Here is a 17,226-nt window from a genome sequence, read left to right as displayed (position 1 = left end):
TTTATATTTTCTCTGTTCTTTATTAAGTTTTTTATATACACATATTCATTAAGTTGTGGTTCGTGTACATCACATTTAGTTTTTCTTTCTTTATATTTACAATTTATTAAAGTTTTTTGTGTTCTAAAGTTGTATTCCAATAAATATATTTAATGTTCTATCTAAATAGCTTGATTATTGTATCATAATGGTGACTAAAAGCCTGGAGTTACAATCTTACTTCAGTAAATGTATCACTTAAATATGAGCCATGTATGAGGGAGTCCGACTCCACAGCTCTGATTAGAACCCAGGACCCAACATGGCAAAGCAGCAGTGTTAGCCACCTATCCTAAGAAAAATCCCTTTAAGTGCATGTTTAAAGGAAACCTTTCACTTTTATTTTAAAATGAAAGGGTGATCTGTATTCAGCGTCTGTACACCCAGGTATTAAATGGTTTAGAATACCCCTCCAATGAGCAAAAGTAGGCAGAATCGAATTGCAGATTACTTGCTTCCGACAGAAAAGTGGAAAAACTCATGTATCAGGATGCTTCCAAAAAAAATTAAAAAAAAATGCACTTGAATAAAATACACTAAAATAAAATCATGCTTCATGTAAATGAAATACTGCACTTGTGACACATACAATAGAACTAAACTTGATATACTGTAGGTTTATTTTTATTCAAAAAGTTACTGTCTCAAGACATAAATACAAATCAGAAAACGGTACAGAGGACAATAGAATGTGGAGGACAACAGGTTAGGTAAATATATAAAACATTTTAGCTGGTTGAAAACAAAGCTGTAGGAACTGCTTTCACAAAGATATACTCTGCTCAGAGTTAGAAAGAAATCAACTGAACTTTAAAATGGTATATACATAGTCTTTTCAGCAGTTCTAATAAATGCAGTGGTGTGACGGTAGGGGAGGCAGTCATTTCAGACACTGAGTACTAATGTAGACATTTCAGGTTCTGTGTTACAACTAGGATATTCAAAAAAAAAAAAAAAAAATTATATTTTAAATTCTCTAGATAATTTATGGTTTTTGGCTACCACAGCCTAAATGTGATTGTTACATTTTTATTTTTTTCATTTAAACAGCATTTTTTTTTTTTTTAATTTTTGTACACAAGAGAAGTTTGTGTATTGCAAGCGTAAGGCATGGAATGATTTTTAAAACTTCAGGAAAAAAATGAAAAGACAACTGACAAAAATATACACATGAAATATAAGTTAAAATTTACTTTAATGTCTAGCTGCCTAAGCCTGGCAAAATGAGTTGATGTCAGATGGTGAATATTGAAGTATTAGTTGTGAACTAAGGATGATGTGTGGAACAAAGCTTTCATGGAATAAAGCCAAGTGTTCTTAAAACTAAATGTAAAAAATAGAAGAAATGTACTGTAACCTGCTGGAAGTATACTTAACCTGAAGACTGCTTGCAAAGACAAATAGATAAAACAATATAAAATACAAATTTAAAAATCATTTTAAAGCGAATATTCACGCTTCAACTATTTTAAACATTGTTAAAACTTTCAATATATTTCTGAAACCTCATTTTTTTAACTTGGAATTTAAAAGTAAGAAAAAAACTAAACAAACTGCGCAATTATAAAATCAGCACCAATTTATATATATATATAATTTTATTTAAAATTTAGAACCCTATTCCCACACTCTAATAAGCTGTATAATTTCTGTTTAAAGTTTTTTTTTTTTCTTTTTTTTTTCTGCAAACATACTACAATAAGCTTCTTTTTATTTGGAGACAAAATACAGTGGCACCTACTGGAAGGATTTTCACGACAGTACAGGTTTCTTAAAAAGGACAAGCAAACTTTTAGGTTGGTTAATGAGAAAGCATGGTTATGGTTTCAATACCTTCGGGCAGTTAACCCTCAAAAGAAAAGATCTGAAAAAGGCTTCACTAAGGCTCCTTTCCATTAACACAGTATTTTTTAAAAAATGGGCATATACATTTAAAACAAAAATAAAAAAAAAAAAAAATTAACTGTTTGCAACACCTTGAGTACCCATTAAAAATGTCATGATGTTCAAAATATGAAGGAAAATTCTCTATAACCATTGCAGATCATAGAAAAAGAACTCCACTTAGTTTCCTTATAGTGTTAAAAGATCAACACCACTCACTGGCGGAGTTTTAAATTTTCCTGGAATCAACAGTAAAACAAGGAAAAGGAAAAAACAAATGAAAGGGCATTATAATTGAATGACCTAAATATATATAAATAAAAGATTTATTTTCCAAAATTATACATTGTAGCTTATTTGCAAACTGTTTACTTGTCCTTTAGTTTTTTTGTTTTTTTTTGCTTTTTTTTTTTTTCTCAGGCATTCAAAAACTGCCCCTCAATGCACTTAATCTTGGTAAGCATATCAAATTCTCCTTAGAGAAAATTCTGTACAGAATTTCATTTAATCTACCACAAATCTGTCAATAAAAACGCTCTTCCATGTAAAAAAAAAAAAAAAAAAACTTCACCACAGAGTTGATAGATGAACTGGTATTAAAACATTGATACCCCAAGAACCTAGAGAGAAGAAAAAAAAAAAAATGGAAGTTAGGAGTATGTAAAAATGTAGATAGATAGAAATGGAAAACTAAAACATAAAAAAGAGGCTTTACGTTGGTGTATGGTAAAATGATAGCACTAAAGAAAAAAGGTAAAATAAAGAATAATGAAATGTTATGAAGAAATCTATATCTGTGAAGATGTGCTCTGCTGCCATCATCTGTCTATTTTAGTGAATGACAGCATCTGCAAGTCTTTTCACTTACAAACTTGGGAAAACATGCGTTATTTAACATGAAGTGGTTTAACAAACTTTTCTTGTGTAAAGTAGCTCAATCTATTTGTAGAGACTCTTAATATGTGTTTATAATAGGTAACATTTTATGTAAAGCCCATAAAATAATAAACTGCTTCAAACAGATACTTTCCTAGTCAAATTAAGACAGAACTAGCCTCACACAAGCTCACACCATCTGCATCCATGTTTTAACACCAACTTGTGTGTGTCACAGACATGTCAGAAGGTGGCATCAGTGGGGCATAAATCCTGGACCACCAAAGTAGGTGTAACTGCATTTTCAGAAAACGTTTGGAACACGCAGGGATCTGGGGCTGAGATCCACAGCAATCACTAAAATGGGTTGTCAAACGGGCTCAGGCAAATGTTGCTCTTTATTGAGACTATTGGGGAAATTTGCTACAAACTGGAATTTCATACCATACGTATGAACAGAAGCTGGGTGAAATAAGAAGCACCAAATTTGGGCTGTATGTTCGCCACAAATTAAACTCTACACCAGTCTGGCACAAACTATTGTGAATATTCCTAGCATAAACTATAGAAAATCTGTTGGGCAGTTGTTTGCCCTACTCTTCCTAATAAGCTCTAACCACATTTCTGAAAAATGGAATAAAATTTAAAAAAAAGAAAAAAAAAGTTACGATAGAACTTCTGACACATTTTCGAAAAGTGCAGTTACGTTTTCAATAAAGTGAACAGTTGTCTAGTTACTCTAAGCAAACATTTTCCCAGGATTACATAAAGAAAGGCTTAAAGGAAAAAAGATACATTGGATTATGCGTCTGGCAAGGGAATGTAAAAGGGTTCCCTCTTTGGATATCATAAATCCCTATGACATGTACTAATTTCAGCACAAAAGTATGGAAATTTGTCCAGATTTGTCTATTGATCAGATCGCTGGATCAAAATCGCCAATGCAAGTCTAAGGGTCAGTGACAAGGAAAAAAAAAAAGAAAAAAAAAAATCACTGATGCCATCCATGTGCTGTCCGTTTTTCACAGAGTTTTGATAGAAGCTGGAGAATTTTTTTTTCCTCCATCTGAGAAAAACTGATGAAAATTTGACTAAACTCAGATCTAAAAAACGGATGAAACTAGACGTTTTTGAATCTGAATGAGCCCTAAGGGCTGTAGAGAGATGTGCAGCTTCCAAGCATTAGCCAACCCTGTTCGGACCAGTCTGTTACAGCAGAGCAACATTATATAATAGTTAAATCCTAAAAAAATAAAATTTGCACTACAGAATAAAGTTTTGTGGTTAGCAATTACGGATACAAAATATACAACGACAATACATTGCTGTACATGATTGGCTACAAGGTTTGCTAAACAGATTGTGTATAACCTACTGTACTTCATTCTCTAGGTAGTTTTCGTTTGGTATACCCAGAATGAAGTGCGTTTCATTCACTTACACAGCACATTTATTTCATTATTTTTAGAATGGCAGGGATTATGTATTTTAAGCTTACAGATTCATCCATGATTGAAGCAGGATCAAAGTAATCAGGCTTGAGCTCTGTTCTTTCTCGTCTGTTTTTAGATGGCGGCTAAAGGGGGAAAAAACAAGCAGAATAAGCATTTTCCTTAAAAACTAAAATGACATAATACATATTGTGCAATGGTAGCAAATCGTCAAAATAGAGCGCCTATGGCTCATCTTTGTACTTCGGAAATCGGCTGCAATATTTTTTTCATAATCAGTTTATTGATGACCCGGAAGGATATGAAAAACATATATGTATTTTTTCCTTACAGTGTGAATAACAACTATGGAGCTAAAGCTTATTTTATTGAGTGAGGCAAATTATAATGCAGGTGACATGTATAAAGATTCTAAATGGCACTTTGCATTGTGGAGATTAGTTTTTTGGGTTTATATTTTTTACTAATGCTTTCTATTAATTTTATTTTTTTCTTACATTTTACTATCAAAAACTGTGCTTGTATATAGAAATACTAACATGCACCTGCCCAGTCAGGTTAAGGTGGTCTTTACCGTGCCACAAGATCCGTGATTACATGGGCACACGCACCGGCAATGCCTATGCAATCACATTGGCCTAACAGTGCATCAAGTAGTGGGAAATACTTTTCTACATTTTCTATCACAGCAAGGCGTGCAAACACAAAAGTTTATTATTAATCAAACAAAACCTATTGGTGCGAATCTTCAAACCAACACATATACATGGGTCATTTTTGTTGGTGCAGTCAGACACATTGAAAGTCCACCCTGAAAAGGTCTAATTGGAAGGAGAGTTAGTACTACTTATTGCTATGTCCCTTTCCTACCTTTCCAAAATGAATGGACTTGCCCAGGACTGCGATGTTTGCAGTCCTGGGCAACCCCTGTAGAAACTAATTAATTGGAGATTAACTTGTCATTCATTGTTTTAAACAAACAACTATATGGACAAAACTATGGTGGTTAAAACAGTATCAAAATAATATACACATAGATCAACCAAACAATGTCTACAGCCATAAATCTAACTTACTAAGTCTATGTCCATTGTGTCGAAGTCCATGCCCTCATTAAGATCCTCAATTCGGCCCTCAGATGACATCATTACATCTTCAACGATTGGCTCTTCATCATCTTCCATTAACCCAGGGTTACGCCGTCTTTATAAAGGAAAAGCCATGACATGAATTTTGTGGTACTACAGTTCAAGTCCTTCTCTCTGAAGAGGCTATTTGCATAAAATTTTAACCAAATAAGGATAGATATTTTTTTCTAATCGAATTGAAATTTATGATTATAGATTGAAATGACTAATTGACTTGTACGGCAAAATAATCTAGGCATGCTCTAGTGAACTCTGCACATTGTTGTGCAGGTGAGGTGAGCTGTGACCATCATTTATTCTAAGTGTTTGATAGTGTGTAAACTATAAATAAACACACGTATATATGATTTCAGTAAATGTAATCCAGGCTGTGAAGATGAGACTGTTGAAAAATAATCTCAAATAGAACAGGAAGCATCAACCTACTATGAGACACATTGATCAGTGAGAAAACTGCAAAATGTGATATATTTATTTTATATTTTGACAACCCATTCCCTGAGGGGGAGGGACAATACTGCCATAGCTACTTTTCATGGTTTTCTAGTTTTATGCAGAAAAGACAGCAGGGCTTAATAGGCCAATTCGCAACTGCCCAGGTAACACATTTGTTTCTTGCAAAAAAGACACAGGGTGCCAGCTCTCCAATTCTGGTGGCTGCACTGGGATATTGTTTTTAAATTACAGTTAGCATCTACTAATGATGACACAGGTACAGCCAAACCCCTGCCGTCCACTGGACACACTATAATGTCCCAAATTGCATTACAAAATAAGAGTGTATCCTTCTGCAGAACTGTGTTAAGTAAGTGAGATACGTTTCTTACATGGCTTGCTGCAGATTAGTCCGCAGCTTCACATAGTTCATTGCTGCTCTCTCTTGTTGTTGTCTTGCTACTTCTTCTTGCTGTCTCTGGGCAAGCATCCACGTTACCTGAGTACTGAGCACAATTTCAAACGTAATAATGTTAATATCAGTCTTGCGTCAATATAATATAAGTCCAGAAAAAAAATCTCTACATGGCTGTAGGAAAGTGGTCACACACACTTACTTATAATCCATGGTAGCTTGGTGATGCTCAGGCTGCATGGGGTAAACTGGCATGAAACTTTCTTCTGGCCGTAACCTTTTGGGATCTCTCATGATGGTGGATGTTAGTTGTGGAGTTTGCATCATGACTGGAGTAGTCATTGTCTGTTCTCGGTTTAGCCACATGCTATCACTGCTACTACTCTCTTCAGCTAAGATAAAACATATATACTTGCACATTTAAAAACATAATACTTTCAAAAAAGCAGAACTTCAAAAACTTTGTAGCTGCTAAGTACCTTCTGGTATTTTCCGTTTGCCTGTAGCTGGTTTTGCCTTTTTACTCCTTACTGAAGAACCCCTGCCACTCATTCCACTCATAACAGACATTGTGTCATCATCTCCCCCAGCTAATAAAGAGTTCCTGTAAGACATGAGTGGCAGCCAGACATCTTCCCTTCTGAGAGACATTTGAAAGGTCATAAACTTCTCCAAGTAGGCATATCTGCAGGAAAAACAAAACAAAATTGGCATTATTTCAATAGCAATACATCCATTAATGTAGAGTATATATCAGCGTACAGAGAAATGGCTAATTCCAGGAAATACTTACACTGTTTTCTTGTCCTGTCTTAGTAGTTTGGATGAAAACTCACTGAGAATGTCAAGAAAAGCCATATTTAGAGGAGGGTGGATCTCTCCTTGTGGACTTGGCTCCTTAAAGGCAAATTCTATACCATCCCTGTAAAGTATATGAAATATGATTTAATTTTAGAATCAGTCAAAAAAGCTTCAAATAAATTAGGTAAATTATATTCAGCTGCAAAGTAACTGCTTATTTACCATGAATGTACATACATAAAGACTCCTATGGGAGACGGTAGGAAAACTTATGTACACTACAAGGCTCAGCAACTCGCATGCAGAGAAATTCCACTAAAAGCACAACACAAACAGAAATGTAACAGGACATAAGGAGGACGTTGGGTAATTGTCTCATGATCGATCAAAAATCTTATCTATACATCGTTCTGAACACTGACTATGTAGCATTAAAAGCACTGGTGGAGTGGTGTCACTAATCTAAGCTCCCTGACCCTAGTATTATACATACCAGCTACCATCTTCATCCTTTATCAGTACCTCTTCAGTTGGTCATCTGTAGGTTGTGACCTGCTGGATCACTGTTGTGTTTGCTGGACGAGCTGGAGGTCACAACTCATAGGCCTCTTTCACACATCAGTTTTTTGCCATCAGTCACAATCCGTCAAAGTATGAAAATAACGGATCCTGTGAAAATTGCAAAAAATTGATGCACCGGATCCGTTTTTTTGAGAGACAGAGAGAGAGATTTCCTGTGCCACAATGGAAAAAGCAGCCGTGGGAGATAAAATAAATAAAGAGCATGCTCAGTTTAAAAAGACGAAATCCGTCACTGGATTCCATTTTTTGACGGACAGTGACGGATCCTGCGCCCATAGGCTTCCATTACAGCCAACGACGGATGACGCTGGATCCGCCGCTATTCAACTTTTCGAAGTACGCAAAAAACGTTAATTTGTCTGTTGTCTCCAGCCGACGGACAAAGATTTTCCGACGGATGAAACGTGTGGCCATCAGTCGCTAATACAAGTCTATGAGAAAAAAACAGATCCAGCACAATCATTTGTTGGATCCGTTTTTTTGACAAAACGAAAGATTGTGACTAATGGCAAAAAACTGATGTGTGAAAGAGGCCGGCGTCTATGAGGGCCAGAACAAAACTCGTATAGACTTACATTGAAAGCTTGTCGCCATTACACCTTCGACTTCTGGTCAGTCAGATGTTGCAGTGACAAGATGCCAATGCAGGACCAAAATGGCACCAAGAAAAGCAGAAGACGACAGCTGGTAAGTGTAATACTAGGGTCAGGGAACTTCAGTTAGTGGCACCACTCCAGCAGTAAAAAAAAAAAAAAGCTCTAGTGCTGCACTAAAGGCCCCGTCTCACACAGCGAAATCGCCAATGAGATCGCCGATTTTGTGACACCACAGTGATCTCGCCAGCTTAATCGCTGTGTGTGACATGGATCAGCGATCGGCCCCCCTGCCGGGTATCGCTAATCGTGCTCGAACGTCCTGGGCCGTTTTTTGATCATTGGTCGCCCGCTGGCCAGTGCGCATCACTGCGTGTGGCAGCGAGAGACCAGCAATCAGCGACGCTGGACACTGGTTTCCAATGTCAGCAAGGTAAACAGCGGGTAACCAAGAGCTGTGCGGCTCTTACATACCTGCTGTTTACATTGGAAACCAGCTTGCTCGCTGGTCCTGATCGCTGGAGGGGCTCTGTCTATGTGACAGCTCACCAGCGATCAGCTAACTATTTCCCAGCGATCCCATCCATGTCGGATAGTTGGTGGGATCGCTGGGACATAGTTATGTGTAACGGGGCCTTAAGAAAAGAATTTCAGTGTTTTCCCAGCATGAAATGATTGCTCATAGAGAACAGTAGGCCAACACTGTAGAGAAGATTACATGCAAACATACCACTGACTAATACTGGGTCAGCTGAAACACTGCTGAGCAGGATAGGAATCCTGACAGCAATGTTATGGGAGAGTGGCACAAAGAAAACCCACAAGGCAGACTTACAAATAATGTCCTCTTACTTAGAACAGTTCTAGTAAATTAAGCTGTCACATGGCTTCCACAATGTGATACATTATGGATGAGCCATCTCTTCTTGGCTGAGAAGACCGATTAGAACAGAATTCTAGTAAATAATATCAAGTATCGAGTGATGCAGCTTTCTAATCTGCTTGTCCAACTCCTCATTTTACAACACGTTTGCTTGCTGTTAGTAACAAAAACACTAGCAGGAAAGTCGAGGTCCAGCATTGTGCGGATTTGTAGGGTCTTGGTTTATGTTCACACTGCATCTTTTATCATCTGTCAAAAACACCATACTTTCAGACTGTTGACACTACAGGAATTGAGCAATTTGGTCATTTTCAGAAGTGCTTTGCCAACTTTCATTTCTGCTGGCGTTTTTGGTTACTGCTTTTCCAACATTTTCTAGGCATCTTTTTAACTTTCCCATTGACTTGTGTGGTAAGTACTAATCATGTGCCCAGCGGAAACGGCTGATGAACGATGTTACTTCTATTAAATGCTTGGTGACTATGAAAGCCTGAAGTCTTTATATGTACAAAAGCCTGAAGTCACTTTTACATTGAAATTAAATAGGACGATTCTTTTGACCATTTTGTAAGTGGTGGTTTTATGAGCGAAGCAGCTCAAGAAACAGTGTAAAAGACAGTGTGAACAGACCCCAAGGTTAATCCTAATTTATAGCCCATATTTTCACCCCTTCATGACCACGAGATTTTCTGCTTTTACATATTACTTTTCTTGATTTTCTCCCCTTTTTTCAACAGATATAATTTTGAAGACATGTTTTTTTGAGGAACGAGTTGTACGGTAATTTTGATCAACAACCTTCATTTTACTGTATTATGTGGTTTTAAAAAAAAAAAAAATGGGGAAAAAAAAATTCTAAGTAGGAAAACGAAGATGGGGAGAAAAGAGGAAGGGGAATGCAATTCTGCCATTATTCTTTGGGGTTTTGTTTTACCGCATACATAGTATGGTAAAAATTACCTGGCAATACGATTCTCCAGGTCAGTACGATTATGGCAAAACCAAACTTTTAATTTTTATATTTTAGTAGTTAAAACAAATTACAGAATTTTAATTCAATGATTTATGTAGCCATTTTTTTTAAACAACCAATGCGAGTTCTGGTTTAATTTTCTTGCGGTTTACATAACTTTTTCTTTTTGACATGTAAAGGGAGTCTGTCACTGCATTTTTGGTCTATAAGATGCGGCTACCGCCATCAGGGGCTTATCTAAATACAGCATTCTGTAATGCTGTAGAAAAGCCCCCGATGTAACCTGAAAGATGAGAAAAACACGTTAGATTATACTCACCCGGGCATCCGGTCCAGTGCCTCCCATCTTCAAGAGATGATGTCCTCCTCCTTGCTTCATGCTGTGCTCCTGCGCAGGCGTACTTTCTCTGCCCTGTTGAGGGTAGAGCAAAGTACTGCAGTGCGCAGGCGCCGGACCTCTCTGACCTTTCCCGGCGCATGCACACTGTAGTACTTTACTCTGCCCTCAACATGGCAGAGAAAGTACGCCTGCGCAGGAGCCGAGGGAGAAGCAAGGAGGAGGACGTCATCGTATGAAGATGGGAGGCGCCGGACCGCGTCACCCATCAGACCCAACCGCGCCCCTCGGTAAGTATAATCTAACTTGTTTTTCTTATGTTTCAGGTAACATCGGGGGCATATCAACAGCAATGCAGAATGCTGCAGATAAGCCTCTGATGGCGGTTGCCGCAGCTTATAGGCCGAAAATGGGCCGACAGATTCCCTTTAACAAATTATTTAAATATTTCAATAGTTCAGACTCTTACGAACTTAATACCAAATATAGCCATTTTTTATTTCTATATTTTTTCACTGCAAAATGGGAGTGACCAACACACAACTTGGAATTTCACGCTCACTTTTTTATGAGGATTTGTTTCAGTTCATGTAAAGAACATGCTTACAACTGTAAATATTTGGTTAGCCTTTTATGGTCTCATTTGAGCACAGCACCTTCCTCCATACATTTGAACAATCTTCCACATGTCCTACAACGTCTCATCAGGACCATGCCCAGGTGTAGGGAGCTCATACAGGCACGTGGAGGCCACACCCACTACTGACTGAGCATCATTTCCATAACTTGAGGCATTTCCACTGAAGTTGGATCAGCCTGTAATTTGATTTTCCACTTTGATTTTGAGTATCATTCCAAATCCAGACCTCCATGGGTTATTAATTTTGATTTACATTGATCATTTTTTATGTTTTATTGTTCTCAACACATTCCACTTTGTAATGAATCAAAGATTTGCAACTGAATATTTTAGTGTATAGATAGATAGATAGAGAGAGAGAGAGAGATGGGACTACGCGTTTCGGCGACCTAATCCGCCTTCTTCACGGTCCGTGAAGAAGGCGGATTAGGTCGCCGAAACACGTAGTCCCATTTGCGTTTATTTCCGCCATGCACTCTGGTTCCTGATCCTTGTGGGTCGTCTTTTTAACCTTGTTGAAGAAATAAAGAAAAGCATAATTTTACTCCAACCCTGGTTTGCTGAGTTCTTGCTGGATTTTCTTTTTGTTCTCCTATTGAAGGATTTACTCCTAATCCAGTCCGTGCAGGTACTTGATTACCAGGTGGGAAAGACCCATGAGTCTTATTGCTGCAGCTGGACACTGACACACATACTATGCTTCTTATTAATCCATGCGTCTTAATGCTTACCGGGGGTGGTGGCTGCAGTGAAGCGGGGTCCCAGGGTTGCTGCTGGAGGAGGCAAGAGCGGAGCATTGCTGCAGGCCGCAGGCTGGGATGAGGGGGTGTTCCGATGTGCGGCGCGCCACTGTGGGTGTCCGATGCTGCTGCCCTGTGTCCAGTTTCTGAAATCTCACCTCCCGAGATCTTGATGAGAATGTGCTGCCCCCCTGCGGCCATTTTCCTGGAGTCCACCGCACAAGAAGAAACCATGGAGATGCCGGGGGCTCTGGCCGTACACAAAATGTTGGCAGAGCCCCCCCACAACACCGCCGGACACAGGGCAGGCCAGCGGCAGCACAGCGCCAATAAGGTATATAAGGATAAGACGCACCCCCATTTTCCCCCCAAATTTAGGGGAAAAAAGGGTGTCTTATAATCCGAAAAATACGGTATATGCATATAGTTATGCTTTTTTTTAAAAAAAAAAATAATAATAATAATTAGTTGATGTCAGTTTCCTTAGAGGACTCGAACCTGCGATTTGTTATATACACTGCAATACTGTAGTGTACAGTGAAACTAATGTTCTCCAATGAAGGCTAGCCAAGGCCTGGGCTACATAGTAAGACAAGATGGCAGTAACTGGGGCGTTCAGTGGTCATCTGTCTGCCATAGCATTGCAGGGGGAAAATTGGTGCATGTGAGCAACATCAAATCAGCCATTTGCATGCCACTATCACTGACTTGCATTGGCATCTAATATAGTTTAACACCTTCACAACGTATGACGCATAGGTACGTCATAAGTCATGACCCCGCACTCTGTGAGTGCTCCGATGCTGAGCCTGCATGTTTTCTGGCACATGTCAGCTGACATCTGCCCCTAACAGCCGTGGATGGATCGTGATCGACCCTCGGCTGATAACACGTTAAATGCCGCTGTTATTCTCTGCCAGAGCCGTCTTGGCATGGCAGCCCGGGATCTGCAGAAGACCAGCGCTCATACCAGATGATCATTTTAGCTACTCATAGCAGGACTGAAGTCCTGCTGTGTGTAGCACAAGCGATCGGATGATTGCAACCTCTAGTTTCCCATGGAGAAGTGAAAAGTATAAAAAATGTTCTTAAAAATATATAAAAAATAAAAGTTCAAATAACAATCCATTAAAAAAACAACAAAAAAAAGGTATTTGGTTTTGCCATGTTCAGAAATGCCCTATCAAAAGTATAAAAAGAAGTCATTCAATTTGTGAACGGCGTAACAAGAAAAAAAATCAAAACACCAGAATTACAGGTTTTTTTGGCTGCCGCAACATTACAATAAAATGCAATAACAGGCAAACAAAATATTGTATCTACACCAAAATGGTATTAATAAAAACGTCAGCTCAGAATGCAAAAAATAAACCATCACCCAGCCCCTGAAAAATGGTGAAGCTACAGGTCTCAAAAATGGCAACAGTTTTTTTTATTTTTGCAAACTTTGGAATTTTCTTTTCCCCAGTTTTCCAGTACACAATATGGTAAAACCAATGGTGTAGTTCAAAAGCAAAAAAACTGTCAAACCCTAAGGTCGTGAAGGGGTTACAAGCACTGATCCAACATAGTTCTGACCTCTGCGGTTACATTCAGATGCCGGCTGAATATCATAGCCGGCGCTTGCTGGTTTTGATGTGGGATCAATCCCTGAGCTTGATCCATAACTCCTCTGTGCCCATATGATTTATATATAACGATATATGGTTACAACAATGTTCAGAGAAGCTGTCAGATCTGCCGTGGTCCGTTAGTTAATACTTTTATTTCTCAACAAAACAATTCTGGAACATCTTTTCTTAGATCCTCACATTGTTCAGTTCCTCCATTATTCCTTCCAGAAATTTAATTTATACAAAAATTTGACAATGTCCCTCTAGCACAGATTGGACAGGGTCGCTGTGTAGTGACTCACAACCACTTTATTTGCACTAGTTGTCAATGTATACAGTACTTTTCTATAAGGGATATAAGTGCAAAGACAACAGCATTTTGAGAAAAGATGCTCCAGAATGGTTTCTAGGGCCTCTGTAAATGTAATTAGTCTCGCCGTTCCATGACCAGGCCTCAATAGTTGAGTGCAAAAAAAAAAAAAAAAAAGCCTCTACTCACTTACATAACCAGTCTCTGTTAATTAGTGTGTATAAATTATAATACAAGTAGCTAGGGTTAACATAAAATAAGTATAATGAAGATGTGATTACTTGTGTAACATTGCAATGGCTTCTCGGGTTTTAAGCTGATCAAGTCCAAAGGTTAAAGCAAAGCGCCTTGCAAGCTCTTTTATGCCACTGAATGTTGGTGATGATCGGTCAAAGTTATAGCCATGCTCCTGGATCATCTCATTGAAAAGCTGTGGACGATAAAAAAAAAAAAAAATACATAAACCAATTACAAGGTGTATAATTATCCATTGTAGTTTTCCAGATTTTACACTGATAAACAACTGACTATTAGAAAATGATGATGAATGCACAAATATGCTAATATTTGGCATACTTGCTAGTTTTCATAGGTTATTCATGCAGACCCGACAGTTTAGGCTAGTTTCACATTAGCGTTTTTTTTGCGCAGCGCATCGGGCGCATAAAAAACGCAAAGAAAAACGCAAAACAAACGCGCGTTTTTTTAACGTCATGCGCACGCTGATGTGTAAAAAAAACGCAGCGTTGTTTGCGTTTTACATGCGTTTTTTGCATGCGTTGGCGTTTTTTATGCGCATGCGTTTTTAAGTGTGACGTTTTTTCCATTGTCTAGAGAACATTCTAGACTTGTTTCACTCAAAAACGCATGCGTAAAAAAACGCAACCGTGCGCAAGACCATGCGCACGCATGCGTTACCATAGACTTCAATGTGTTGTTTTTGCGCATTCCGTGCGCAAGCGTGCGCATGCGTTTTTTTGCCGAGACAGGGCGCACCAAAAAATCCAACATGTTGCGTCTGGCGCACCTGGCGCAAAAGACAAAAAAACGCATGCGCACGAAAACGCAAGTGTGCGCAAAAACATGCGCACGTCATGTTAAACATAGGTGCACGATGCGCTGCGCACAAAAGCGCAAATGTGAAACCAGCCTTAGACAGACTATAGATCCTTCTTTTTCCAGAAAAAAAAAATGTACAATTATGATATTCATTTAATGCAGCTCATGCTGTACACATAGTGTCATGGCCAAGTGTTGGCACTTTTGAAATTGTTTCAGAAAATGAAGTATTTCTCCCAGAAAATTATTGCAATTACATGTTTATTTCCTTTCTAGGTATTGGGACAACAAAACAAAAGTAAATTAGACAATTTCACACAAAACCCTAAAAATGGGCAGGACAAAAAGGAGATTTTTGTGTACTCACCGTAAAATCTCTTTCTCTTAGCCTTTAATTGGGGGACACAGAACCTTGGGTGTTATGCTGCTGTCCACTAGGAGGCGACACTATGCATAATCTGAAAAAAGATTAACTTTGGCTCCTCCTCTGCAGTATACACCCCTGGACGGCGTCAGCCTTCTCCAGTTTTGTGCCAAAGCATAAGGAGGAACGTAACCAAATAACATAACCATGCCTGTAAGAAGGCTACTATGTACGAGCTCAAGAACAATATGAGAACTCAACAGGAAACAACGGCCCGTAAGGGCAACAGGGTGGGAGCTGTGTCCCCCAATTAAAGGCTCAGAGAAAGAGATTTTACGGTGAGTACACAAAAATCTCCTTTACTCTGTCGCCTAATTGGGGGACACAGAACCTTGGGACGTCCCAAAGCAGTCCCTGGGTGGGAAGCAGTGGACAAATATTGTGCCGACAGTCCCCTAGACTTGGGGTACTGCCGCCTGCAGAACCAGTCTACCCAGGCTCGCATCCGCTGAGGACTGGGTATGAACACTGTAGTGTTTCGTAAACGTGTGTAGGCTAGTCCAAGTGGCCGCCTTGCACACTTGTTGTGCCGAAGCCTGATGCCGAATGGCCCAGGAGGCCCCTACTGCCCGTGTAGAGTGTGCCGTGATACCGGCCGGAAGAGGGGAACTGTTAAGTCGGTAGGCCTCATGGTGGACTTGATCCACCAGGGCAAGGGTAGCCTTGGAAGCCGGCAACCCCTTGCGACTACCTTCCGTAAGAATGAAGAGGGAATCGGATTTCCGGAAAGGTGCAGTCCTGGACACGTAAATCCGCAATGCCCTGACTAGGTCAAGCGTATGCAGAGCCTTCTCCACTCTATGTACCGGAACCGGGCAAAGGGAAGGCAGTGAAATCTCTTCGTTAAGGTGAAAGTTGGACACAACCTTCGGAAGGAAGGATGGTACCGTGCGGAGAACCACCTTGTCCTGGTGAAAGGCTAGGAAAGGTCGTCTGCAGGAAAGTGCTGACAATTCCGACACTCTGCGTAACGAGGTGATAGCCACTAGAAAAACCACTTTCTGAGACAGAATGGAGAGTGGAACTTCTCTAAGAGGTTCGAAGGGTGGAGCTTGCAATGCTGTCAGGACCAGATTGAGGTCCCACGTATCCATCGGACGTTTGTAGGGAGGAACCAATCGGGAAACTCCCTGGATGAAAGTCCTTACTTGCGGTTTAATAGCAATGCGCTTTTGAAAAAGGACTGAAAGCGCCGACACCTGACTCTTAAGCGAACTTAAGGATAGCTTGGCATCTAGGCCCGATTGAAGAAAACCTAGTACCTTCGGGAGGTAATAAGGGAGTGGGACTTGTCCATGAGATTCGCACCAAGAAAAGAAGGCTCTCCAGGTACGATAATAGAGCTTGGCAGAGGCAGGCTTCCTTGCCCTGATCATAGTTGCAATGACTGCCGGTGAAAAACCTGCCTGGGTTAGAATCCAGGTTTCAAGGGCCATGCCGTCAAATTGAGGGCCCCTGAATTCTGGTGGAAGAACGGACCTTGAGACAGAAGGTCGTGGCGGTCGGGTAGACGCCAGGGGGCGTCTGCCGTAAGTTGGACGATGTCGGCGTACCAAGTACGTCTGGGCCAGTCTGGCGCGATGAGGATGGTCGGAACTCCCTCTTGCTTGACCTTCCTCACGACCCTGGCTATTAGGGGGAGGGGTGGAAAAATGTACAGGAGTCGGAACTGGGACCAGTCCTGGACCAGGGCATCCGCTCCGAGCGACCGCGGGTCGTGTGTCCTGGCCATGAAATTGGGAACCTTGGCATTGAGATGGGATGCCATTAGGTCCACATCCGGGGTTCCCCATCGTTGACAGATCTGGTAAAAAATCTCGGGATGGAGAGACCACTCCCCCGAGTCCATTCCTTGCCTGCTGAGGAAGTCTGCTTCCCAGTTTTCTACACCCGGAATGTGTACCGCAGAAAGAACCGACCTTGTGTCTTCCGCCCAGCGGAGGATATGAGCCACTTCTCTCATTGCCTGGGCGCTGCGGGTCCCGCCTTGGTGATTCACGTATGCCACAGCCGTGGCATTGTC

The 17,226-nt window shown here is 40.1% G+C and overlaps 1 protein-coding gene across 1 annotated transcript in view; it reads right to left on the bottom strand.

Moving 5' to 3' along the window:
* Positions 1-647: 647 nt before the first annotated feature.
* STAG2 (STAG2 cohesin complex component) overlaps positions 648-17,226 on the bottom strand; it is a 195,089-nt gene continuing 178,510 nt past the window's right edge. The window contains exons 28-35 of the mRNA XM_073547610.1: positions 14,002-14,150; positions 7,042-7,170; positions 6,728-6,933; positions 6,451-6,640; positions 6,226-6,339; positions 5,327-5,453; positions 4,298-4,375; positions 648-2,543 (exon numbers count right to left, since the gene is read on the bottom strand). Coding sequence (XP_073403711.1) covers positions 2,520-2,543; positions 4,298-4,375; positions 5,327-5,453; positions 6,226-6,339; positions 6,451-6,640; positions 6,728-6,933; positions 7,042-7,170; positions 14,002-14,150 — 1,017 coding nt within the window. The 3' untranslated portion in view covers positions 648-2,519. The remainder of the gene's footprint in view (positions 2,544-4,297; positions 4,376-5,326; positions 5,454-6,225; positions 6,340-6,450; positions 6,641-6,727; positions 6,934-7,041; positions 7,171-14,001; positions 14,151-17,226) is intronic.

The sequence above is a fragment of the Dendrobates tinctorius genome, unplaced genomic scaffold (genome assembly GCF_039654945.1).
Source record: "Dendrobates tinctorius isolate UK_male_01 unplaced genomic scaffold, ASM3965494v1 ptg000154l, whole genome shotgun sequence".
Lineage (NCBI taxonomy): Eukaryota > Metazoa > Chordata > Amphibia > Anura > Dendrobatidae > Dendrobates > Dendrobates tinctorius.
This window is presented reverse-complemented; position numbering and strand designations above follow the sequence as displayed.